The 25703-nt window shown below is 57.1% G+C and overlaps 1 protein-coding gene across 1 annotated transcript; it reads left to right on the top strand.

Moving 5' to 3' along the window:
* Nucleotides 1-481: 481 nt before the first annotated feature.
* MAPK8IP1 (mitogen-activated protein kinase 8 interacting protein 1) lies at nucleotides 482-25655 on the top strand. Its single transcript, XM_030948626.1, has 12 exons — nucleotides 482-606; nucleotides 7724-7829; nucleotides 15336-15569; nucleotides 19207-19288; nucleotides 19829-20701; nucleotides 21330-21405; nucleotides 21833-22005; nucleotides 22288-22397; nucleotides 22520-22639; nucleotides 23696-23766; nucleotides 24092-24190; nucleotides 24629-25655. The coding sequence occupies exons 1-12, from the start codon at nucleotides 521-523 to the stop codon at nucleotides 24699-24701; spliced, it is 2103 nt and encodes a 700-aa protein (XP_030804486.1). The 5' UTR covers nucleotides 482-520; the 3' UTR covers nucleotides 24702-25655.
* Nucleotides 25656-25703: the final 48 nt, after the last annotated feature.

Raw genomic sequence — 25703 nt, 5'->3', positions numbered from 1 at the left:
TGGGTGCCAAAGCACAGCCTGGCTGTTCCTGCTGCCTCCAGGCACCTCCCCTCTGCCGAAGAGATCCCTGCAAGCGCCCCTCTGTGTCTAGCCCCCGCCCTGGGCTCCTGCCTGCCCGCTCAGCCGGCCGGCCCCGCTCCTGGCGTGGCTCCTCCCGGCCTTGGGAGAGCCCGGCCATCCCCCGCACCTGCCCTTAAGGGTGCAGCCTCCAGCTGCGGGCACAGCTGGGGGCCGGTCCAGCTGCGGGCACATCTGTCCCGCCGGGGCCGGCGTTCCCCGAGGCCCGGGCGGAGCGGATGGGGTCGGGGTGCGAGGTGACGCTTCCATCTGTGCCGTGCCTGTCCTGCAGCTGCCGCCGGAGCCGCGGGATGGAGCCTCCGGGCCGCGCCCCCGCTCCCCCCGCCCCGGCGGCAGGTATGTCCCTCCCCGCCGGCACCGCCAGCATCCCCCTCCCTTCATCCCTCCTTCCCTGCCTCCCTCCCTCCCGCCCGCCCTCCGCCTGCATGGAGAGAGCCACAGAATGGCGGAGCGAGAGAAAGGAGCTGCATCCCCGCCCGCCTCCTCACCCTTCCTGGGGCTGCACCTCGCCTCGCCCCCCAATTTCAGGTACCGGCCGCCTTCCCCCCGCGGAACCCTCTCGGGGCTGCCCCTGCCCCCTGCCCGGGGCAGCGCTCCCCATCTGCTGCAGCCCCCTCCCGCACGGCCCCCGCCTCCTCCAGCGCTTCTGCCCCTCGGCGGGCAGCCCCCCGCCCCAGGCATCCCTTCTGCCCCCCGCACCAGCCACCGCTGAGCCCCCACCGCAGACATCGCTCCAGCCCCCCATGGCTGCTTAGCCCGCCCACCCAAGCCATGCTGGCCCTCGCCCCACACATACACCGCTGCAGCTTCCCAGCCCCCTGCTTGGCCTCATGCTCTCCTCGCGCCCCATCCCGCCCCCTTACCTGTCTTATCTCCTCTTCCAACACCTCTTTCTCATGGAAGAAAAAAGCTTCGTCTCTCTCCCCTCCCCAAGGAAAGCCTTTTTCCAGCCCTTTTCCTAGAAATCCCAGTTGCTTCTGCTTCCTTCCTGCCCCTGTGAAACAGGAACCCCAAGTGAGACGGTGGGAGAGTGCCAGAATTGATCCTCTTAGCAATACCAAGTGCTCCCATCGATTTGGGATGCAGGGGGCTGTGTCTCCTCTGAAACCCAATGAGGCTTGTCACAGGGACTTCCGATGGCATGGGCCAGGCCAGGGACGCCTGTGGGCTTTGGAGCCTCGGGTGCCTGCTAAGGGTAGCTCTGGGACAGGGATGTGCTGGGTGGGTAAGGGAGGAGCCCTGCCCCTGCCTGCAGGTGCGGTATTCACTTGCCATCAGGGGTGGCTCGCTGCTCCTGGCAGCTGTGCCCTCGTCAGCCATTGCTCTCTGCTTGCCTCTGCCAGCCAGGGGTGCTGGAGGGAGCTGCCTGTGAAGGGGGGGATGGTACCAGCTGCCTTGCATGCTGAGATTTTGGGTGGAAAGGAGGGCATGGTCCCCACTTGGGACCACAGCTAAGATCATGCCCTCCTCTGTCAGGCCCAGCCCCTGATCTGGGGAACCCGTGGGTCCCTGTGAGGAAACAGATGGGTGCAGTCGAGCAAAGGTAGTGTCCAGGCAATGAATATTTGAAGGGCTCTGCTGCTGGCCCCCCATTGCTGGTGGCTCTGGCTCTTTGGCACTGCCTCCTATTGCAGCGCTGCCTGCGAGAGCTGCTGGGAGCTGTTGCAACATGGCTGGTGTGCCCTGCAAAGGCAGCGATTCAACGCTGCCTCTGGAATCCTCCACCACGGAGCAGGGCTTGGCCACCGAGCCAGGAGCTGCAGGCTGAGCTGCCGAGCAGCTCTGGGCCCACCACCTGCTGTCCTGGAGGTGTGGCTGTCCCCTGGGTACCCTCCTGCTCCACAGCAAACAGCCGTGCCCTGAGAGGGAGAACGAGCTGCTGCTTCTGCCTGTGCCTCAGATCTTTGCAAAAGGAGCCCTATGTGCCGCCAGCCTGCTCCAGGGAAGAGCTGACCTCGTGAAGGAGGCTGTGCAGCTGGGTGGAAAACTGGGGAATGGAGGCAGGAGTGCAAATCTTCCCTGGGCACCAAGCTCAGGGTGTAAGCGGAAGAAGATGCAATGATGTGTCTGAGCCTGGGGCAGGGTCTGGCAGATCAGAGGCAATGTTGTGGCGGGGAGTGTCATGGGAGAAGGGAGCCATGCTTGTGAAACACAAGCTGGGTTATGTGTCACAGCTTGGCTTGTGCATGTCCCAGGTCCTGCATCCCTGCTGCAGGGCTCAGCCAGGGGCTGTCCCCTGCGGATGAGCGGGACCCAGCAGCGATGAGCGCGGTTCAGAGTGAAGGCTCAGACCATGGCTGGCAGTGAGGTGGGCCCTGCCCTCTGCCCCTGCTTGCTGCCTGCAGGATGAGGTGTTTCAGATTTCTGCCCTTTGGCACGTGCCCCTGCACTCCCAGCTCCGAGTGGTGACACGCCAGCCCAAGCATTAGGTGATTGGTTGGCTTGAATTGGGAGAGGGCTTGGTCCTGTCCAGCAAACACACTGAAGCTCTGAAGAGACCAGGCATAGTGGCCTGCCCATGATGGTTTGGTGTTGTCTGAGAAGAAGTGGGAGGAAAAGGATGGTGAGGTGATCCCTCCTTTAGCCAGGAGGTCCTCCAGAGGTGTCTGTTCATCATAACAAGAAAATCAGCATTTTAGGAGACAGCAGTAAAAAAGTCATTCTCATCCATCCTCCCTGTTGTCCTTAAGCTTCCCAAAGCCTTGCAGTGCAGTCTGTGTTCACTGGAGCTCCTCAGCATCTTTCTCTGGGACACTGTGTTGCAGCTCTTTGCTCTGCTAAGAAGCTTTGGCAGTGCTTTGTGGTAGGCTTTCCTGTGAGGGGCTCTCTGGCGCCTCTCTGGGTTAGGACTCCCTCTACCCAGCATTAGAGGGACAGGGAGGACTGGCACAACTGGGCCACAGCTGGATGCAGGGCTCTGCAGAGCTCACGGTGTTGCCTGCCCTGCTGTCCCCAGGACTGTGGCTCTAATGTAGCTGGAACCTGGGAGAGGTCACTGACTGATCCCATCTATCTCCCTCAGCTTTCCCTGATAAAAGCAAAGAGCATCCACCCAGCTTCTGGGCAGGAAGGCACCTAGGAAAAGAAACCCTTAGGGAGTTATTTTCACAGGTCAGGAGGGGAAACTCCTCCACTACTCAGGGAGCCCTGTCAGAAATCAGAGCCCTTTGGGAAGGGAGGGGCTCTCTGGGGGAAGAAGTTCTCTCAGTCTTGTCGGGAAGTTCAAAGAGGCATCTTCAGGCTGAGGCAAAAATCATTTTAGCTTTCTGGTTTGTTTTATGTGTCTGTCGTGCTCATCTGGAGCCATCAGCAAAGCCTGTTTGGAGGCAATGAATGAGCTGGGCATCAGAATGGGGCTACCTGTCTTCTTGTGAGGGGAGACGAAAGGGTTGTCCTCCTCTGACGGAGGGGGAGAGGCGCCTTCCCATCCGTTCGAATGAAGCAGTCTCTGGCCATTGAGATGGAAGAAAGAGACAGGGGCCAGCCAAATGTAGGTTAGTGTTATTTTTTCTACTGGTGCTGGTTACAGGACTTGCTCACAGCACCTCACAGCAGACTATCAGAGCATGGCTCGGGCAGCTGGGCCTGTTGGAGCACCCAGCTTCATTACATCATTTCTTTTTGCCCTGGTTTTGCCCTGCATGGAAAATCCTCTGCAGTGGTAGTGGGCTGACAGGGGATGGGGTCAAGAGAGGCACAGCAGCCAGGACTGATTTTAAGGCTGTTCTTAGGACTGTAATCAAGCTGCTCCTGCCATGGGCAGGTTAACATCTGCCTCTGTTCATGCACCCACGTGTGTACTCTTGCTCACAGCTCCTGAGAATCCCAAGTTTATCACTTCTCATGCATACAGCAGGGCTGCCCACCTTCAGGTGCCTCTTGGCACATCCTTCAGGAAACCACTCATAACCTGCAAGCACAGGGTTCTCCCACCCTCACAAATGGAGACAGGCTCCCACATACCTGTGATGCCATGGCCATTGGCAAGGGAAGTTGGCCAAAATACACGTCTAGGTCCTGCTCAGACCTTCACTGCCAATGATGAAGCTGAGAGGAGTCAGAGCTGTTTCATTTTGCTGGTATTTTTAGCCTCTTTGAGAAGCAAGAGAGGAAGGAAGGGGTGTTTCCACCGCAGGGAGCAGAGGTGGGTAATGGAGAGCCTTCCTTGTGTTTTCTGGAGCATCCATGTGAGAGGAGCAAAGGGCGCGAGTAATACGGAGATGGAGATTTCTTTATTCATTGCATTAATTGAGGTTTCAAGCAGATGAGGTGCCTCCAGGCAGAGCTGATGGGGAAGATGGAGTCCTGGATGCTGTTCTTGTGGGGCTGAGTGACAATGACCACAGTATCACGTGTGACATTCACCAGTGGTGAGGCACTGGTGGGAAGAGAGCTTGCAACAGGTTAGCTGAGCAGGGCAGTCCGGGCCCTGAGCTGGGCTCCTGGGACATCACCCACCTTAATCTGTCCAGGACAAAGCAGGTGGTGGGAGATGCACCCATTACTTGAAGCTCCTGGAGTGGGTGTCAGTGAGGGGCTAGAGAGCAGTGCTGTGATGGGTGGCAGTGGGGGTGCCGCCCCACTGTGTATCAGAGTGGGCAGGGGGATGCCCTGTCCCCATCTCAGAGTCATGGTGGGTCCTCTTCTAGAGCTACTTTGGCTTCATCTTGATGGGGCAAGGAGTGAGTGGGTCTGAGAAGTGTGAGGGTGGTTTAGGATTATCTGAGGCTGCTCTACCAAAAGTTTGTTAGCAACACCTGATGGGCTCTCCTGGGAAAGACCCCTATTTCCTTCCGCAGCAGAAGAGGGGTGGCAGCTGGCAGAGCAGCTCACCAGGTATTTCTCTGGCCCCCAGCATGGGTTAGAGGTTGGGGAAGCCCAGGAATGATCCTGCCTGAGGCAGGAGTGGGTCTGGGGGTTAGGTGGGGGCAGACAGGGAAGGGGTAGTGCTGCTACGCTGCTCTGCACTGGCTGGGCTTGTCCCTTGGCAAAGGCATTCCCCTCAGCTTGGAAGTGCATCTGGCCATGATGCCAGTCCCGCTGTGCTGGAAACACTCTGGCCTTGGCATCAGCGAGGGGCCTCGCTCCACCCGGTGAGAAGCTGGACAGATGCTCCTGTCTGTGTCCCCCAGCTGTGGGGGACAGCAATGCTGCATGTGCAGGAGAGGCCAGGTGCTGAGGGTTTCCATGATGGGGTTAGCAGATCCCCTGTGCCTGCTGTGGGTGCTGAGGAGCCGAGTGCTGGAGCAAGACCAGGAGCCAGGCTGGCTGGCTGGCTGGCAGAGGCAGTCAGCATCCCCAGCAGAGTGCAGGGACTTGGCACTGGCTCAGCTGGGGAGGTTATTTTTTTTTTATTTTTTTTTTCCCCTCCAGGACAGCTGATTCCATCTATTTTTAATGAGCTTGCCCAGGTTGCGCAGTGAGGATACAGAGCAGCGGCAGCAGCCACAGACTGCGACGGGGCAGGCGGAGAGGCAGTGGGCACCCAGGGTCAGCTGCCATCTCCCTCACCGCTCCCCACAGCAGGTCTGGGGGTGTTTTTTGGTGTGGGAGTGTGTCCCCCAGTGAAGGGGGGTCCTCCTCAATGCAGCTGCCCTTGAAAATGGAGTCGAGCACCGAGGAGGAGAGCTGGCTGGAAGATCAGTGGGAGAAATGGTAGGGGACCGGCTGGGCCTAGGGAAGGGGGGCCTGTCCCGCGGGCATGCAGGGGGGTGAGGGGCAGCCCCTTGCTCCTGGGCACATCACCCTTCTCTGCCAGTGATGGCCACAGGACAGGAGCAAACTTGGCACGCAGCTGAGCCCAAAGTTTTCCTGGCTGTGCAGGAGCTGTGTGACAGCCAGGCAGCAGAGTGGCAGAAGGTGTCTGGACACCTCCTGCTGCGCCCCAGCATCGGCAGGCAGGGCCCGTGCTGGGGAGCCGCTCAGCATCTCCGCATCCCGAGGCATGGACAGGACTGCCTGTCCCCATGCGGAGTGGGGGGCACTGCCACCCTGCCAGGCTGCTCCTGCACAGCCAGGGAGCCCTGGCAGCCCTCGGCAGTGTTGTGCCCCTCAGCGGGCCCACAGCGCTCACTGCGCTCCCGGCATGGCGGGCGAGGCCCCGAGCATTAGCAACGGATGGTGTCCCACCCTGGCGACCCGTGTAACCCGAGAAGAAATCAATTTGTGCTTTGAAGGCTCATCATGAGCCTCCTGCTCCGCGTTGTCTCCCTTCCACGGGCAGCAGGAGGAGATAGGCAAAGGGGGGTCCAGTCATCCCACCCTGGCTGAAGGCTGTGTCCTTGCATTCCTGTTGTGTCCTGCAGGGGCTGCCTCCATGGGTGTGGTTGCTCCCGGTTGTCTTCACCCCAGGAGACCACTACTAGTGGGGTCCTCAGAAACACAGAGGGCCTGCTTCCCCCATGGGCTTCTCCCACTCTTTTCCCTCTCCAGGAGCTGGGGCAGGGGAGATGTTTCCCCTCCATGCCACTGGGTTGGTGGCACTGCATGTGGGAGCCCCAAGATGCACAAGCAGTGCTTAAAGTGAGAGTGGGAGCTCTGCAGGTCACAAAGCACCATTCTCATGCCTTTCTCACTGCACTGCTGGGGACCAGTCCAGAGAGGGGCGATGGACTTGGCACAGCCCTTTCACCCAAGTGTCTCCCAGCCAGAGGAGCTGGGAGCAAAGGGAAATGGTGGCAAACAAAGCAGTGTCCATGGCCACTCCAGACAAAACTCAAAGGTCTTAGTAGGTTGGCCAAGGACTTCTGAGTTGGGCTCTTTTATTTACCCCTGTGGTAATGAATAAGTGAGAAGAGCATTGAAGTACCACTATGTTGAAATGTTTTAATGCTCAGAAGCCAGGAGCACCTCATCACTCCCCCGGGGCTCATCAGCACGTTTTCAGCTGCTAAAAGGATCTCTCTTATTTTGAAGGGGTGTAAGGAGACTGTGTGGCTGGGGCTGAGAGCCCTAAGGGACCCCTGAGGCCATGCAGACCAGCATAGCAGCACTGATGTTCACAGGGATGCCCACAGTCACCCTGGGGAGCGATTTTGGTGCAGAGAGAAATTGCTGCCCTCTCTTACTGCAGGCAGCTGGGCTGGGACATCCCTGCCAGCTGCAGCTCAGGGGCTGCTTGTGCCATGGCTGAGAGGTTTGCTGTGCTTACAAGTTCTGTGGGTCTTGATGTGGTCTCCTGTCCCAGCAGGTCCATCCTCCAGCTGTGCCCTGGACACAGCCTTTCCCCTTCCTGTAACCCCAGCCTTTGCCCTGTTGGGTGTCTGTGTCCAGCTGGGACAATCCCAGAGGCTCCCTGGGATGGTGTGAGCAGAACAAGCCTCCTGTGATGGGGCTGGCTGTTCTGTCTGTTCCATGTTCTCTCAACCTGCATGTCCCTGCTGTCTTTGGTCAGGCAGGGGCTGCTTTGGGACACACTCCTCCTGCCTCCCAACAGCCATAGACTGTGCCAAGCCCAGCCATTCATGGGGACAGACCTATCCCCTCTGGGAAGAAGCTGCCTTCCCAGTCTTTCTTCCTAGTAGAGACTGGGAGAGCCTCTCCTGGGGTGTCAGTGCTGCTCCCAGCCCACAGGCACCACAGCAGCCTGCACCCTCCTGTCCACCACTGGGGCAGTGGGTGACCAAGCCATCTCCACTCCCTCCAGGCTCACCCATGACATCAGCCTTGAGGAATTTGAGGATGAGGACCTCTCTGAGATCACTGATGAGTGTGGAATCAGCCTGCACTGCAAGGAGAGCCTGGCCAGCAGGGTAAGTGTGATGGGGATGGGGAGAGGGATAGGGATGGGCAGAATGTGCCAGTGAGGCTGGCAGGACCATCAGCCCACATGCAGGACCACCAGATCCCCAGTTGAGTGATGCTTTCTCAAGGAGCCTGCTGCCATGGCCCCAATCCCCTCTGCTTGGCAGTGCTCTCTCCTCACTCCAGCACAGTGCAGGTCCTTTCTGAACCAGCCAGACTCAAGGGACTCAATCTCAAAGCTGGTGCATTTTGGTTCCCACTGTGCTATAGGGGTTGGAGTTTGTTCCTCAGGGATGAACCCAAGGCTTTGGGTGCACATGGGGGCATGCCCCCATTTGAGCAGGATGACCAGCGAGCATCTGGCACCTGGCAAGCATTCTCAGGAATCAAGGACATTTGCAAGGTGGCACCGAAGGTCCCACCTGGGCTGTTCCTCCTGTCCCCACATGCATCCCTGGACCCGGGGATGCAGCTGGGCTGGCATGGTGAGAGCTGTCCTCTGTTCACAGGAGGTGTTCTCTCTGGCTTACTAGCTAGCTTTAGCTAGAGCTGTTCACAGGTCTTTAGGAGGCTGGAGACCTGGAGGCTCCTGAAATAGGGATGAAGGAGGTAGCTCTGACACCAGCAGGCAGCAGGTGGAATAAAGATGAGAGCTGGGAAGCCTGTGCAGGTACCTCAATTGGGCGTCCCATCCATCTTAGAGCAGGCTGTCAAGAACCTGATGGGGTTCACACCACTGTTTGAACTTCCCTAGAAGGCCATGGGGGCAGAAATGTGGAGATAAATTGATGATTACATTGGATTTGGAAATATACAGGGTGTTAAAGGAAAAGCCACAGCCTGAGCATTCTCACACCACTCAAGGAATCACATCCACACCACCTGACACTTTAACTGCTGGGAGGGGATTCTTTGTAGCAGGCAGCTCCAGTAAGCTCACAGGTGCCCGTTTTGACCCCTCACTCACACACTCACTCGTCCTCCTTCAGGCTCAACCCTAGGTTTCCTGTAGCAAAGCCCCCAGCTCAGATTTTATAGAAATAGTTTAGTGGTACAGCACCAGGTCAGCTCAAGCTGGGTGCCTGTGGAGAGGGACCCTGAGCAAAGAAACCCCTGGGTAATTATACCCATATAATTCATGCACCCATCCCTCAGACACTCTCCTGCACCTCTTGGTCCAGTGGTGATTTTTGGTCTGGGGTCTTCTAACATCTTACTGGGTTCTTTCTCTGTATCTGTGCAGGCAGGCCATACACTGTTCTTATCTTGTGGAGTTACAGCTTCTGCTGACAGCTGGAGTCTCCTTGTCTTCTGGTTTGTACTTCTGGTGCACCTGCTCGCTGGCAGAGCATGGGGGAATAAAAAAGCCCTAGGCTTGGGATAAACACTATTCAGCAACAACTACAGCAGCATCAGTGTGTTATCAATGCTCCTCTCATGAGAAAGACAAAACACAGCACTGCATCGGCTACTAGGAAAATTACTAGGAGAATTAACTGAATTCCAGACAAAAACATCTCTAGGTGTAAACTCACAGCTTGTGTCCCAAGGCTTCAGCAGATCCAGCTACTGATGCTAGGGGAGTAAAGCTGAGCAATCAACATACTAGATCACACGGTATTATAACTCTGTGAACCCATTCTAACTCATTCTACTGAAAACTTACTTATTTAAGCTAAGAACTAATACCTCTCAACACAGAGTTTCTGCATTTTGTCAATGTGCTTCATGCTAAAGGATGCAAATGCTGGAGGAGCAGCCAAGTGGTTTGGGAATCATTCTGTCCCTCAGAGGAAATACTTCCTCTGCAAAACTGATAAAGACCCAGTGAGGACAGGAAAGGTACAAGAATTTGTCGCAGATTTAAAATTAGAAAGTGAATTTGTGTCGTTTGGAATTCCTCACTGCAGGCAGGACGGTACAGGCAGACCTCATCCTTGGGAGGTGGAGGTGTCTTGCTGTGCTCCTTGGTCTAATTCGTGACCTTCCCAGCAAAAATTTGTCTGTTCCCAGCAAAAATTCGTCTGTTCCCAGCTATAGGGCTGGTGCTCGGTACCTCTGCTCCAACTGCAGACTCCTCCTGCTGCAGGATGTTATGGCCAGACTTCCCTGGGACAGTCTGGGCTCATGGGCTGTGTATGCTGAAGGGAGGAAGGATAATGCTGCAGGGAAAACCAAGGGCAAGCCCAGTGCTGGGCATCCATGAGGGCGCAGCCGCAGCGAGGGCCTGGCATTGGGAACATCCTCTGCCTGCAATAGGTGAGGCAGACAGAGACTGGGGGTGTGTTGCTGATTCTTCCCATTACCCATCCCAGTTCCCCACTGCTGATAGCGCCACTGGGCTCAGGGCAGGGTTTTGTTGGTTTTTTTTTTCTCTCTACAGATTGACAGCCCTTGGCTGAAGTTTGGCAGGGACGGGAAGAGGCAGGGGGGACGTGCATCTCCAGTGCTGCAGCCCTTCCTTCAGGGAGAGGAAAACCAATCTGTTTTGCCCATTTGAAACAGTTTCTGTATCCCTGTGTTTCAACACAGAGACCTGACCCTCAGCAGAGGGTTTGCTCAGGCTCTGGGAGCAAGCCCCGTGCCTTCCCTGGGGACAGCTCAGAGCTGCTTTACACAAATGTCCTGGTGCACTGAGAGTCTGCTGGAGTGGGAGGGGGATGCGAGGCTGCCGTAGGGGAAGCAATGCGTTATTCATAAACACAGCAAAGGAGGAAGCTTATCATGCTCAGAAAAAATGCCTGCTAAAAATACGTCCAAATGGTTTATATGGGACACGGAGGATTGCCCGAGGAGCAGAACCGAAAGTGGTGACAACAATGGCTGTGAGAGAGGCTTTTCAATTCCAAATGTTGAAGGCAAGAGCCAGGGAGCTTTCCAAGCTGATTGCCATCCAGAGCGAGCTTGGGGCGACAAGGTTGCAGGATCTGCCTGATGGAAGCAGTCAGGCCCAGAGGGAGCAGCGTGGACGGGTCTGCGTGTGGAGCAGGGGCCTGCAGGTCAGGAATGGCCAGCAGGGCAGGAATGGCTGGCAGTGAGCATCAGCCCACTCATTGCATCGTGTGGGGCTGCTGGGGGTGGCGAGTCAGGGGCGCTGGGAGCAGGGCATGAGGGGGCTTTGCTGACGCCCTGCCCGTGGCAGGACACGGTGCCCCAGAGTAGCCGTGGTAGGGAGGGGGAAAGGTTGGCCCTGGTCACCCCTGCAGGCCAGGCAGTGGGTGAAAGCCTGGTAGTGGAGCAATGAGAGGTGAAAGCAAGCTGCTGGCTCACTGAGTCACACCAGAGCAGAGAGCCACGGGCAAGGGGGAAAGGATCTGGGGAGCACCGTGGGACAAGGGGCTGGAGTCATCCAGCTGCCCAGCAGCGAGTCTCTGGAGAGGTGGGCAGGCACAGTAACCCAACAGCAAGCAGGAAAGCACTGACCAGGAGCAAGGGGGACAAACCCTGCCTGAGGGCTGCAAAGGTGACTGCTGGATGGGAACAATCTGTGTCCTTGATGAGGTGGAGGGATCCGGACAGAGCTGGTTGATGACAAAACCCGTGGCAGTACCAGGCAACTGGTGTGGAGGTCAACACCCAAACAGAGATGGGTTTTGGGGATTTTTTTGGTCCCAGAAAAACAATGACCTCATTATGGGCTATTTTAGCAGCTCCTCAGAAACAGTGGCTCAGACACACAGAACTGCAAGGAGTAGACTGATGTTTGTGCAGGAGGGAACTCTCCACTGACAAGGACCACACCTCGTGGATGGGAGACCATGTTCTAAGAGTGAGGAATAATACCATGTGTGGCTGAAAAGAACCTTAATTTCAACAAGAAGTCCCCAGTGAATGAAATGAGAAGTGAGGTAGATTGAGGAGAGGGCTCGTAGAAGAAGCAGAGCTGTCTTTGGGGCTGTTGAATGGCAAGGCAGGAGGCCAGCTGGGAAGGAGCAGGGGCCACCAGGGTGAGGGACACAACCTCCACCTCACCAATGGCAGCAGTCAGGTATGTTGAGAGGGATACTTGCAACAAAAGCACCAGACTTGGGGTTTGGCCTTGTTTTAGCGGCTTGGAAATCCAGGGTGACAAGCTCTGGTTTCAGCAAGATGGATCCCAGCAAACAGCCAGGCAGAGGTTAATACAAGTTTGGTGCCTCACCTATTTTCCAGGAACTGTGGAAATGGTTAATGCAGGAATTAAAAAAAAAAAATTTAAAAATAAATACCTCTCTTGGAAGTACCTAAGAGCATGAGAACAAGTGCCCAAAGGGAAAAGAGCCGATGAAGGGTTGTGCTGAGCCTTCCTGGGTCTGCGTGAAAAGGTCTGAAATAGCGACAAAGAGACAGAAATGTGGAGGAAAAAACCAGTTTTTTCAGCACAATAATATTGTTGGAAATGCCAGGGGCTTTTTCTTCATGTTCAGCGCTGATCCAAGTGTGCTGCTGCTCCCAGAAGGCCAGCAGGACCCACTGCAAAGAGGGAAGCAGCTGCCATGAGCCTGCAATCCGAGGACTAGTGGTGAACTGGATGTGTGGGCTGGGAGCAAAGCATAAGGCAGTGAGGTGGCTGCTTACTCCGTGCAGCTTTTCACAGGCTGTTCCATGAAGCTGCCTCTGTGGTCCATGGCCAGCTGTGGCTGTGCCAGGCTGGGGGCAGAGAGGCTTCTCCTGGTGCTCTGAAGCCAGCCGGTGGTGGGGAGAAGGGGCACAGTTGTGCCTTCTGCTCAGCAAGTCCCCCTCTCTTCCCTGCACTCACAAAATGCTTTTCCCAGCTGAGGGTTTTGCCACTCCTCTGACAGTGAAGGCTGTGAGAGTGGGGCAGCAGGGAAGAGATTTGTATCACTCAAGCAAGATCTTATGTATCTCCCCACTCTTTTTGCAAAAGCCTTTCATTCCTAGGGAAGCAAGCAGCTTCCTCAGGTGGGCAGCAGCCCCCACACAGGGGATTCCCCAGCCTAGACCAGTGCTCCAGGGGTGATCCCAGTACCTCTCAATTGCAGCAGGGTTCTTTCTGCTCCAGGCCCCTGGAACCATGGATCACAGCATTGGGACTGTCAGAGAGAGACCAGTTGCTGGACGCCGGGACTTTTTGCCATTGCAATGGCACGGTGCAGGTGGGAGGTAGGATCAGCAGGGGCACACCAGCATCACATCAGTCCCAGGGATAGGTCTGTAAGGAAGCACGAGTATCCCTGTGACTGCACTGGGGGTAGGTGTGCATCTTGTGTTTATCCTGCCGCAAGATTTGGGCCCTGGTACTGCTCTCCCACACACCCTAATCTCTCCCACGGGGTGAAGGGACTTTGGGAAGTCACCTCACCATTGCATCTGTGCTGAGACATGAGCATGCTCAAGCTGACCTTAGGTGACATTAACTTGTTCCTAGAGGGCTCCCAAGACAGCCTGCTCTGGTGTGGCAGTATCCTTGCAGTTAGAAAGGCTTCCCAATGTCTAGTGCCTGCTCTTGCTTTGCAGATCACTGCAGGTCTCACTCACATGGTAAGGTGATTGATTTCTGTGTGGTTTCAAAATCACTTTGTTGAGCTACAGGCCACAGATAATACCTGCAGTGGCTGTAGTTTCCTCCTAGTTTTTGAACCTGGAATGCTGCACCCCTGCTAGGGTGCCCTTTTCTTCAGAATGACAGTGATTTGCTTTTCTGCATCCTTCCGGGACTTTTCCCTCTGTCAGTTTCCCAAGTGATTGTTACAGCTACAGGATTATGGAAGCAGCATTATTAGCAGTCTAGATTGAATGTCACCAGCTGACTCCAATACACCCACTTTGGCTAGGTATAATCTAGTCAGTTGGCATTTCCCTCCAGTTCTTTTCCTGTGCCTCGGTTTCCTTGTTAAAATCCTGTGATTTGTCACAGGCAGAAATGCAGAACTTGTAGCATGAAGGCTAATGCTCAAAACAAGGGATTTAAATGTTTAAAGCCTCAAGAGGACAAGTATCTGTGGCAGTGCTTCTCCAGTTGCTCACCCACTGCAGGACTTCAGCAAGGACACTGGGGGGAAGTGACTCCCATGAGAGGGTTTGTACTGTGCCTGCAGCAGGCAGAGCCCTGCCTGTGCTGGCTTTTGTCTGACAGGTCAGGAAATGGTAGCAACAAGAGCTCTTGGAGTGGCTGCCAGAGCTGCTGGGGCTGTTTCTTCTCTCATGACTCAGGGGGCATCCTCCGTGCAACTGGAGACATGGATAGTATTCAGCTGCAAAAACGCCTCCTTCCCCACCTCTGCCTGCTGGGGAGCTTGCAGTCACCACAAACAGCTGATAACACAGGCAATTCAACTCCACATTGCCAGCTGCTGCCTGTATCGCTGGCTGCAGCAACTTGTGCATGTGCAAGCTCCAGTTAATGCAACGAGGGGGCCTTGGGAAGGCACCCACGGACATTTAAACACACACAGAGGTGACATTGGTGCCTCTTCACCCAGCACACAGCCACAAGGAGTGTGGTGGCTCTGCACTTGGGCCCAGCCAGGATGGTGGGATGGGACACCTGCTCCTCACCATCCCCACAGGCCACAGTGGCCACCCTGTTGCAAAAGGGTGCAGGGGAAAGAGTGGAGCTGCCTCCAGCCAGAGCACAGCCACCAGCAGCAGGTGACTGGAGAGCCAGTGCGGGCATCCTTCCCATATGGCCTCAGGTCTGATGTATGCAAATGCATGCAAGGAGTGGGCAGAGAAAGCTTGTCCTCAATGAGTAAGACAAGGGGGAAGGAGCTGCTGGTCCAAGTGGGCATTACAGGGAAGGAGGAGCCTGACTCCTTTCAGAGGTGTGCAGTGAAAATTTCAACCCCATAGAGAGAAAAAGTAGTAGTAGTAATGCAGTACAAGGTGCCAGCATGGTGGTGGGTTCTCCACCTGTGAGGGTGTTCAGGTGTGATGGACAAGACCCCAAGTGACCTGCTCCAGTCAGGGGGTAGACCAAGTCTGATCAAACTGATTACATGCTTGTATGAGTCCCACCTGCCAGGACAGGAACCAAGAAAGGGCACAGTCTGCCTTGGAAGGAAGAATCATAGGGCAGCCCAGGCTGGAAAGGACCTCAAAGGATCACCTGGCCAGAGCTTGAGTGGGAAGGGGAGTCTGGGTGAGACGATCTGGCACACTCTCTAGTGGCGTCTTGAAAATCTCCAGCAATGAGGACTCTACCATTTCCCTGGGGAGGTTGTTCTGCAGAATGGTTGTTCTCACTGTAAAAAATGTCCTTGTTATGTCGAGATGAAACCTGGGTGTGCACGTTTGTGTGCTTCGTAGTAAATGTGACGGCTGCATGTACCTACAGACAAACACCTGCCGGGAATAAGCCCCATCCCTGAGGGAGGAGGGGTGCTGCCCACACCTGCCGGGGAGGCGGGGAGGGGGCGCGGGGCTCCCGGCTCCGCGAATAACATCGCTGCCCCTTTAAAAGGCAGCGGCCGCGGGTGCGGATGCGGCGGCCCCGGCCCCCCTGCCCGGCCCCGGCGGGAGGCCCGTCCCGCCCGCCCTCCCGGTGGCCTGATCGCGGGCACTAATCCCGGCAGGGCCATGTGAGCCGGGCGGGCGGCGCGGCCCGGGCGGCGGGCGGCGGCGAGGCCAGCCGGCTGCAGGCCGAGATGCTCCAGCTCGACCTCATCGACGCGGCGGGGGACACGCCGGCCGAGGAGCAGACGGCGCCAGAGCCGCTGCAGAAAGACCCCCCGGCCGGGACCACCGAAGTCTACAGGCCGAAGCGACCCACAACCCTCAACCTCTTCCCGCAGGTGCCTCGCAGCCAGGTGAGGCGGGATGGGGGCTCGGAGCGATTGGGTGGTGCGGAAGAGGAGGAGGAGGAGGAGGAGGAGGAGGAGGAGGAGGAGGAGGAAGGATGCTCCCGCCGTCTGCCGGGGCTTTTGTCTCGGGCGGATGGAGGGAGGGGGAGGGAATGGAAGGGGATGGTGGGACTCGGCTGGAGGGGTGGCGGGGCTCGGCTCCGCAACCCGCGGTGCTCGGCGCGGCAGCCGCCCCCGCCATCGGGGGTCCCTTCTCACGGCCGCCCGCGTTACCCCGGGCCGGGAGCAGCTCAGGCCGAGCCGGAGGTAGCGATCTGCGGGCCCGGGGGTCCCCAGGTACCGAGGACCTGAGCACGCCCTGCCCGGCCGCCCCTCCGCACCGCCGAGCATCTCAGCACTGCGCTCGGCGGGGCTTCTTTGAGGGGGCGTAGGCGCCGCGTGCGTCCTTCTTTCATCTCTGGTGCTGAGGTGGAGAGAAAACACGCCAGGAATCGTGCCGGGACTGAGATGTGCCCCAGCAGGGTCCGGGTAGCCCGGCAGGGTGGGAGCTGCGGAGGGCTCCCGTGGGATGGGGGGCAAACGAGGCACGGATACCGAACGCGTGAATGAGCCATCGCGGGACGGGGCACCACGCCACGGACTGGCGAGCCCGGGGCCGGCACCAACAGCTGGCTGGGCTCCAGCTGCCCCGGGTTGGGGCAGCACCAGCTCTAGGGCAGGCTAGTGACAGCAGGTGCCCCGTGCCTGGCACTGGGGACCTGGTGGCCTCAGCTTCTGAGCGGTGGTGCCTGGCAAGAGAAGCATTAATGACAGAACCCCGTACAAAATCTGAGAGAGAGAAAAGCAACGCCCAAAATGGTGGCCAGGAGAACAAGGGGCTACTGTTGTCTCGCTCATGCTCAGATTTTGTAAAGATTTTGGATGGTTTTAGCCAAGACTGCGTGCCCCACACAGCCATGGTGTTACTGTCACCCCTGGAGAGGATGATGTCTTGGTGCCCTGCATCCTGACCCCCAAGGCAGCGGCTGGAGCCCCTTTGCTCTGCCGCTTCTGCAAACTTCACAAGCCCACGCAAAGTGCACGACGTGCCGGGCTATTTTTGCCGCCCTCCTCCATTCAGCTCTGCCTTCTGCCAAGTAGGAGGATTTTCGTCGCGGTGACGTTCAGCCGAGGAGCATGAAGTGAGAGGCAGGTGTCCCCGTGGGTGACAGATGGGGAGTAGTCAGAGCTGGGTGTCACCAGCCCAGCACTGGCAGCTGATGCCAGCTCTCTGCCTGAGGCCATGGGTGGGAGGAGGAGGAGGAAGGCACAGAGCCAAGGATAGGCGCCCGCAGGCAGCTGGCACCGGGGACAAAGGCAGCAGGCCTGGGGAGGCGGGGGGAGCTCCACTGAGCATAATGGACAAGGGGACAGCAGCAGCCTTGTCCCACCCTGTGCAGGGACCCCGAGGAGCAAGTGGTTTGTGGCCACATCCAGCTGGGGGTGGTGGGGAAGAGCAGGGCCTTCTCCCAGACACTCGCTCCCAACCAGTGTCCGGGGGTGGGAGCAGGCGTCTGGAGAGGGATGGGGGTGGGGGGAGTTGCAGAGATGGTAGGCTGGGGAGGGGAAGCTGATGGTCCCCTTGCAAGGAGATGGTAGAGAATGTGGAGCTCACTGTGAGGTGTGGGCGCAGCTGAGCTGAAGACATGGGGAATGGGAGAGGGGGCTTTGCTGCAGCTGGCAATGGGAGCCTGGAGCCAGCGGGGATGGTGGCCAGGTAGGATAGTGTTGTTGGTAGGATCTAGTGAGAGGCTGGCTGTAAGGTGCGTGGGGTTCCTGTTCTGGATGCCTACCTCTAGCCAGAGGCACTTTCTCCCTGTCTACATGGGGTGCCCTGAGGAGAGGACGGGGTGCAGGGCATCCCTTGCGAGACACTGTATCCCCTTGGCCTGCTCAGCTCCCTTCTCCTACAAGTAGTCAGAAGAGGAACCATGGCTGTGCATCCTCTCTTGAATGCCCAGTTGGGGCACCAGGCACTCTGCCAGACAGGGTGCTCACAAGGCACAGCATCATCCCACCCTCTGTTCTTGTGGGGCCAGGATCCAATCTGGTGATCCAATTGCTGCTGGGTGCTCTATGATCATCATCCCAGGCAGGTGGCCTGGAAATAGTGAGAGGAACATCCCCACCATCCCAGAGGGCAAGAAACACCTATTGTGACTGGCTAGGTTCATGCTCTGAGACTTTGTGAATGCCTTTCCACCCTGGCAGGGCATTACAGACCCCTGAGTGCTCTGGCCCTGTGAGCATGGGTGGGCTCAGTGGGCTGTGCTTGCTGCATTGCTGCCTCCTGTCCCAGTCCAGGCAGCCAGGCTGGCTTGTGTGTGCTGGCCCAGTGGCAGTCTGCACGCAGAGGCCATCGTTGTGACAGCTTGCCTGGCCCACATCCCGGCCATCGTGTCCCTGGGAAAGGCTAGCAGGGACGTGCTGTTATTTGCCTTGGCACAGGCAGGACTCATGGAGGCCATGGTGGGAGGTTGCCAAAGCTCTGTGAAGGGGTCTCTCCCTCCCCACATGGAGGCAGGGATCTGGCAGGCGTGGTTCAGCAGTATGTGACATGATGGAATTTTGGGGCAAAGGCTTCCTTCGTGTCAGTGAGGAGGCAAAGTAAGGACAAGGCAGCTCCTGCACTGCTGGGAACAGCTGCGGGTTGGTGATAAGGCCGTGAGAAAATCCAGGGAGTCCCAGCGGGGCTTTGGTACTTTAAGCAAGACCTAACAGTGCAAAATGCTGCAGCTGGGGCAGAAACATTCAGTGCCCCATAGGAGGGCCTGAGAGTGTGGAGCCAGGAACACCCTGGGGATGGATGAGGGCTGGCACTGCACCAGGCAGGATGCCGCACCCTGTGGAGGCAAGCAGGGAGGACTTGTCCCCCATCTGCAGGAGGGTCCTCATTAGAGGGGACTTGGTGCCCTTTGCTCCCTGGGTGTTGCAGCAAGGCTGAGCATATGTTCCTTTGTGCTCAGGCACAGCCAGCCACCCAGGGCTGGGCAGGCAGGGCACAGCACCCACAGAAACTCTCCCAGGCATGGGCAGCATGGATGGCCTGATCCTGCCTCTCCTCTCACACTGCTCAGGATTGACATCTGCTAGTGAACTGTGTATGTGTAGATTTGCATACATACACACCATCTGTGTATGCCCCTGTGTACACCCAATACAGATGTCTCCAGAGGCAGGAATTAATCTCTCCAGTAGCTTCTAGCTGAGCAGCCACACAACGCCTGGTCCTTGGCATTTCCCCCATTTCATTAAGCTGGGTGGTTTGAAGGTAGGCCGGGCTGGCAGGATGGTAGTAAAGCATGCAGGCAGGCTCAGGTCTTGAATTTTTTGTCTTGGGACTGTCCAGCTGTGGGCTTCTGCAGCCGTTTCCCCTGGTGGAGGAATGCAGCCCAGCTGGCTCCTTGACCACCCTGCTTCAGCCATCATGGCAGCTCTTGCAGCAGCAGCATGGTGAGATGTGGGGCTGGTGGTTTCCCTGAGCATCACGTGCCCCAGCATGCCTAGCTGGGCAGGGTGCTGTGGACCCAGGGAGGAATGGGTGCTGCTGTGCCACATGCTGTTTACTGTTCAGGCTATAAGGCAGCTTTGTTCTTCTCCTCAGGACACTCTGAATAACAACTCTCTGGGGAAAAAGCACAGTTGGCAGGAGCGGGTATCCCGGTCGTCGTCCCCTCTGAAAACGGGTGAGTCCTCAGGCTTTTGGCCAGGGTCAGCTCCTTGCACCCTTTCATGGTGCTCAGGAGCCTGAGGCAAGTGGTGCTGGAGCAGGAGGTTGGGGAAAACATACCACATGGGTGCAGGGTGCATGTCCGTCTTGCTCTCTACAATTGCCTGAAAGGAGATTGGAGATTGTTAGTGAGCTGGGAGTTGTTCTCTTCTCCCAAGTAGCACACAGTAGGACAAGAGGGAATAGCCTCAAGTTGCACCAGGGAAGGTCTAGGTTGGATATTAGAAAAAATTTCTTTGTTGAAATGTTGAACAAGAATTGGAAGAGGGAAGTGCTGGAATCACCATCCCCAGAAATGTGGAAAATTGTGTAGATGTGGTGCTTAGAGACATGGTTTAGTGGTGGGCTTGACAGTGTTAATGCTTAGACTTGAGAATCTTAGAAGTCCTTTCCAACTTAAATGATTCTGTGAGTCTGGGTGGCATCCCTGGACACCTTCCCTGTCAGGGAGCATTCCCTCTGTGTGGCTGTCTACGCTGCTCTCCTCTCCCTACAGGTGAGCAGACCCCTCCCCATGACCACGTTTGCCTGAGTGATGAGGTCAATCACCAAAACAGCACAACCTCCACCAAAGACCGGGGCACATCCACGGAGAGCCCGTGCCGGCGCACAGCAGCCACGCAGATGGCCCCAGCCTGCGTTGCCTCGTCCCGGCCGCCCGAGAAGCACCAGGCCCCCAGCCGGGCCCCACCGCACGGTGCCAGCGTCGTGGTGGTAACGAGGGGCCCCGAGGCCCACCGGGACCGCATCCGCTACCAGACGGATGTGAGGCTGGAGGCCACGGAGGAGATCTACCTGACGCCCGTGCAGAAGAACTCGGACCCCCTGGAGACTGACAAGCCGTTCCTGTCCCAGTCCAGTGAGAACCGCATGTCCATCAGCTCCGACATCGACACCTCCGGCTATTCAGCCCTGGCAGGGAAAACCAACCCCTCCATCAGCGAGGAGGATGAGGTGCTGGACTACATGTCCTCCCCTGACAAGACAAACCTGCCCAGGGCCTCCTGTGGTGGCGGGAGTAGTGGCTCCCGGCCGGGGCACAACCTTCAGAGAGCCTCTGTGAGTTCGGACACCAGTGCCCTCTCCTATGACTCTGTCAAATACACACTGGTGGTGGATGAGAACGTGCAGCTGGAGCTGGTCAGCCTCAAGCAGTGCTACTCAGGCTACAGCGATGAGAGCGACTCGGCCACAGTCTACGACAATTGCATTTCGTCACCCTATGAGTCGGCCATCGGCGAGGAGTATGAGGAGGATGCGCTGAAGCGTGACTCAGTCTGCCTCTCTGAGGACTCCACCCCCGAGGCAGACATCCACTTCTCCAAGAAGTTCCTCAATGTCTTCATGAGTGGTCGGGCACGCTCCTCCAGTGAGTGCTGGGCACTGGGGGAAGGTGGGCTGGTGGCTGCCTGCCCTGGCAGCCCTGCCTGTCTCTGGTACATGCTCAGGAGATAGGAAGCTACCAGCAGACCTCAGCCCCAGTTCTGCTTGCTGCAGCCTGTGGCTTTGTTCCTGGTGGTCCAGGAGGCATGGTGGGGCTTGGAAAAGTGTCGTGAGTGTCAGGTGCGGGCGGCAGTAGGTGTTTGAGGCTGCATTGAGGCATGCCTCAGATATGGCCATGCTGAGGGGGAGGCTGAGTGAGTTCACAGGGGGCCATCATATTCCTGGCATGCCACACTCCTCTCCAAGCCCAGAAGAGCACTGTTGGCATGCTCCAGCAGGCAGGGTTTCCCATGGTGTGGCTGGTCCCATACCGGTGTCACAGCTGTTTGTGTTGGTGCAGGGAGGCCTTGTTCCCAGCAGGGACTGAGGGGCACCAGCGCAGCAGCTCCAGCCATGTCTCTCTCCTGTGGCATCACAGGAGTTTTCCCTGTGAGAGTTTTTCTTGGATGAACCATCCTGCAGGAGCCTCAGCAGACAGCCTGGCCCATGTCCTTCTCTTGGCCGTGATGCTGATCCCTCAATGCTGACATGTCCTCCTCTGCCTTTGTCCCCAGGTGCTGAGTCCTTTGGGTTGTTCTCCTGCATGATCAACGGGGAGGAGCAGGAGCAGACTCACCGTGCTGTCTTTAGGTGAGCTTGCAGGCACAGGCAGTGTCCCCAGCCTCTATCAGGGGAAAGCTGGTGCTGCACTCCCACCAAGGTGGGGTCAGCACAAACTCCAGTGTTTCTGGTGTGGGAAGCCCTGGGGAACAAACCTGTAGCCTGTAGCTCATATCCTGCCCAGGAGCAACATTTGCCCAAGCTGCTGCATGGGCAAGACCTCCAAGGGCAGTCAGGGCCTCTGAGGAGCAGCTTGGGTGGTGCGATAGAGGATACCCTTGCATTAGGTGTCAGGATGCTGCTGCTGCCTGTTGTGCCCAAACCTCCTGCAGTGCTTTATTTAGCATGTCAGGTCCCCATGGCTACCGCCTGGGTTGTGGTGGGTGCCCCAGCAGTGTGCCACTGAGAAGGGCACCAGCACTGCTAGCCAGCCAGCTGCTAGTGCCTCTCTGCCCAGGTTTGTGCCTCGCCATGCGGACGAGCTGGAGCTGGAGGTAGATGATCCTTTGCTGGTGGAGGTGCAGGCAGAAGATTATTGGTATGAGGCCTACAACATGCGCACAGGAGATCGGGGCATCTTCCCTGCCTACTATGCTATTGAAGTCACCAAGGACCCAGACCATGTAACAGGTATCAAGCCTCTGTGCAGCCTGCTGATGTCCCCAGCTGGTACCACATCCTCCCTGCTGAGCAGTCTGGTGCTGAGCAGACTGGGGGGGAGGACAAACTGGGCGTCCAGCAGGGACCAATGTGCAGGTTCTGCTGTGATGCTGGGAGTTGGTAGCTGGTGTTGAGGGAAGCTTTTCCTGGGCAGGGAAAAGCACAGGGGTGGGAAGGTGGAGAGGGGAGGTGGAGCTCAGCCCACATAGCTGGTCACCAGAAATGATCCCTGCCGTGTGCTCTCTCTTCCAGCTCTGGCCAAGAGCAGTGACTGGGTGGACCAGTTTCGGGTGAAGTTCCTTGGCTCTGTGCAGGTTCCTTACCACAAGGGCAATGATGTGCTCTGTGCGGCCATGCAGAAGGTAGTGTCCCACTCCATCCCAGGGAGCAGGAGTGCCTGCTCCATCTGGCAGCAGGGCAGAGCCTCAGTGGGGAACCATCATCACTGCTCATGTGTCCCTCTGCTTTGTCTGTCTCTCTGCAGATTGCCACCACGCGCCGCCTCACTGTGCACTTTAACCCCCCCTCCAGCTGCGTCCTGGAGATAAGTGTGCGCGGGGTCAAGATTGCTGTGAAAGCTGACGACTCCAAGGAGCACAGCAAGGTAGTGCCGCCCTCCCTGCTCATCTCATCCCTTCCCTCATTGCTGCTCTGAACTGGCTCGTGCCCTCTGTGCTACAGGCCATGATTGCATATCAAAATTAAGGGTCTCCACCCCTTGCATATGAAAATTAAGGGTCTGAGGGTGTGAGAAACACCATCATCAGCATTTTAGGCCCACCGTCGAGGTCCCCCATGCCTCACCAGGCCCCAGCTCCAGGCAGTACTGCCAGCTGATGCTCTCACAGCTGCCAGGCACATCACTGCGCTGGGATGCTGCGAGCTGAGCCATACCCAGTAATCTGTCAGCTGCTTCTAAACCTTTCTGCTGCTATTTTGAGTGGTGTCCTCCAGATCTGCCCTGTAATCTCTTTATCTGGCAAGGGCAGGCTGCTGATTAGCATTCTACATAAGCAGCCTAGTAAAGCACATTGGGATGCTGAGCAGAGGAAAGTGAGGGCTTTGCAGCAAGCTGTTGGGAAACCTCCCTTCCAGCTGAGGGATAGGAGTAGCTCATGGCTCTGAGTGCTGTGATAGAGCTGGCATGAGGTTTCTACAAATTTTGCCTATATTCAGAGGATGCCATCAACTTAGCCGCACTTTAGACTTGTATAAATAAGTTTTAATTTCTGGCTGGGACCCTTTGACACCCAGGCTTGAATTGACTTGTTTAGTTCTAATTTATCCATTCATCTTCTATGTACTAGTGTTTCTGGGAGCCTTTTTAGTGAAGAAGGAGGGCTGTGTGTGCTGGTGAACAGCAGCACTGACTCTAGACTGCGTACAGTCTGACTCAGGGCCTCCAGGGAAATCCTGCAGGAGCTACTGGCGGTAAAGGCAGCTGAGGTGAGAGCCAGCAGGGCTGCCTGGAAAAGCTCCCTTTGTTCAGATGCTTGGAACAATCCTGAAACTGCTGCTGATAGCAGCCCAGGATTAGTCTCCAATTAATTTCAGTCCTCAGTCTCCAAGTGCATATTTCCAGTGGCCAGAGACCAGCTGCACTGCAGTGTGGGGAGAAAAGCTCTGACAGTTCCCCTCTCTCTCTCTCTCTCCCCTCCAGGTAAACAAGTGTAGCCATTTTTTCCAGCTGAAGAACATTTCCTTTTGTGGGTACCATCCAAAGAACAACAAGTGAGTAGAAAGAAGTGTAGTGCAGCTCTCAACACCAGTAGCTCAGCAGCGAGGCTTTCCTGCCTTCCTGCTCCCTGGGGGTAGCACGGCTGGGGCTAGGAAGGGAAGAGGTTTCCCAGAGCCCTGGTTTGGAGGGCTCCCTGCGAGCCCAGTGCTGCAGCTCTGGACATGGGCTGTGGCATGACCTTGGGGTGGCCACCAGGATTTATGGGGGGCTTTCAGGTCCCAAATCCCTAGGCTTAAGGGAGGGTACACCTCAGAGATGCTCAGGTACCTATGCCTGCTGGTCTGCTGGTCCAGTCACATCCACTTTCTTTGCCCTCAGATATTTTGGGTTCATCACCAAGCACCCTGCTGACCACAGATTTGCCTGTCATGTCTTCGTCTCGGAGGAGTCCACGAAGCCACTGGCCGAGTCTGTAGGGTGAGTCCTGGCTGGGCATTGAAGGCTGGCTCATAAAGGGCAGGAGGAACAAGACAGCCAGGCTGAATACTGCCCTCTCCCCCTACATGTGGGGCTTGGATCTGGCCCCAGGCTGGCACCTCTTCCTCCAGTGAGATGCTTGGCTTGAGAGTCAGGGCTGACAGGGCTATGGGCATCATATTCCTGACAGTACTGGAAAAAGTCCCAGTGCAAGGCTTTGCAGGCAGATGGCTGAAAGTCATGCACTGTGCAGGGAATCAGAGCAAGGATGGAGACCCTGTGGCTCTGATGGCAGCTCTGGGGCTAATGCAGAAGAGGTCAGGGCCTGGGGGGTCAAACAGGCCACAGGGTAAGGAGTGAGGGTCAGGATGGAAACAAGGATCTATAATTGCCTTGTGGGGAGGCTGCTGCTAAGCTTTGCCTGGTGCTGTGTTGCAGGAGGGCTTTTCAGCAATTCTACAAGGAGTATGTGGAGTACACGTGCCCCACAGAGGACATCTACCTGGAGTAGGGGCTGGCACAGGCACCTCCTGCTCAGCCAGGGCTGCAGTCTCGCCCCTTCCCCGTGTTGTGCATGGACAAGAGCTGCTTTGAGCCTGGAGGAGGAGCAGGCCCGGGGCAGGGCTCCCCGGGGCACGGAGCGCCGCCTCTTTTCGTGACTCCCCTTCCTCGGGCTGGGGGGACGGGAGGGGGGAGGGCTGGACAAATTGTGTTTATTGTACAAAATACTCTTAGTTTATTCTATGGAAGAAGCACCCACTGGGTGCCCTGCTTGTGAGCAGTTGGTGGGGGGCAGTAGTGTGCTCATGCCCTTTCCAACTGCAGGCTGGGGTGACAGCATCTCCTCCTTGTGACCATGGCACAGCTGCCTGTCACATCCATCTGGGGTGACTTTTATTTGCAGTGGCAGAGTCAGTCTCTTGCAGTATGATGACACAGCAGCTAAAGAAAACAAGACCCACATGCTGGCTCCTGCCTGGGAGGTGGGATCACCTCCCTGCCAAGCCGTGGGGAGATGGCTGCTGGGCAGGGGTGGCAGAGGAAGCCCCAGTATCTCCTCTGCCAGATCCAGTATGAGATGAAACAGTTTTCCCCTGCCTCTGTCCCCATCCCCACCCTTTCCATCTTGTATCCATGCCCTGGGGAGAGAGAAAAATTCCCCTCATACCTCCCCGCAGTAACAATACCCTCGGGAGGGAAGCTTTTCTCTGCCCCTTTCCCCTCTCCCCCAAGCTGCAGGTGGCAGAGGCAGGGCAGGGGCACCCCAGCTCAGTGGGGCTCAGGCCCTGCACAAAGCTGGGTGGCTGCCTGAAGTGGGGCAGGGAAGGGCTAAAGGCTGCAGGGAGCCGTGCGAAGCACCAGGGAGGTGGAAGAGCTCCCCCGGTCCCTGCAGCCAGTGATCTCTGTGCTTCAGCTGGATCTGCTGTGATGGCAACAACTATTAAATATGATGGTTCCTGGAGCACAGCTACTGTGGTGTTTGTTTCCCACTACAAGGGGTTTGGGCCCTGGC

Source organism: Camarhynchus parvulus, chromosome 5, assembly GCF_901933205.1.
Source record: "Camarhynchus parvulus chromosome 5, STF_HiC, whole genome shotgun sequence".
Taxonomy (NCBI): domain Eukaryota; kingdom Metazoa; phylum Chordata; class Aves; order Passeriformes; family Thraupidae; genus Camarhynchus; species Camarhynchus parvulus.
This window is presented reverse-complemented; position numbering and strand designations above follow the sequence as displayed.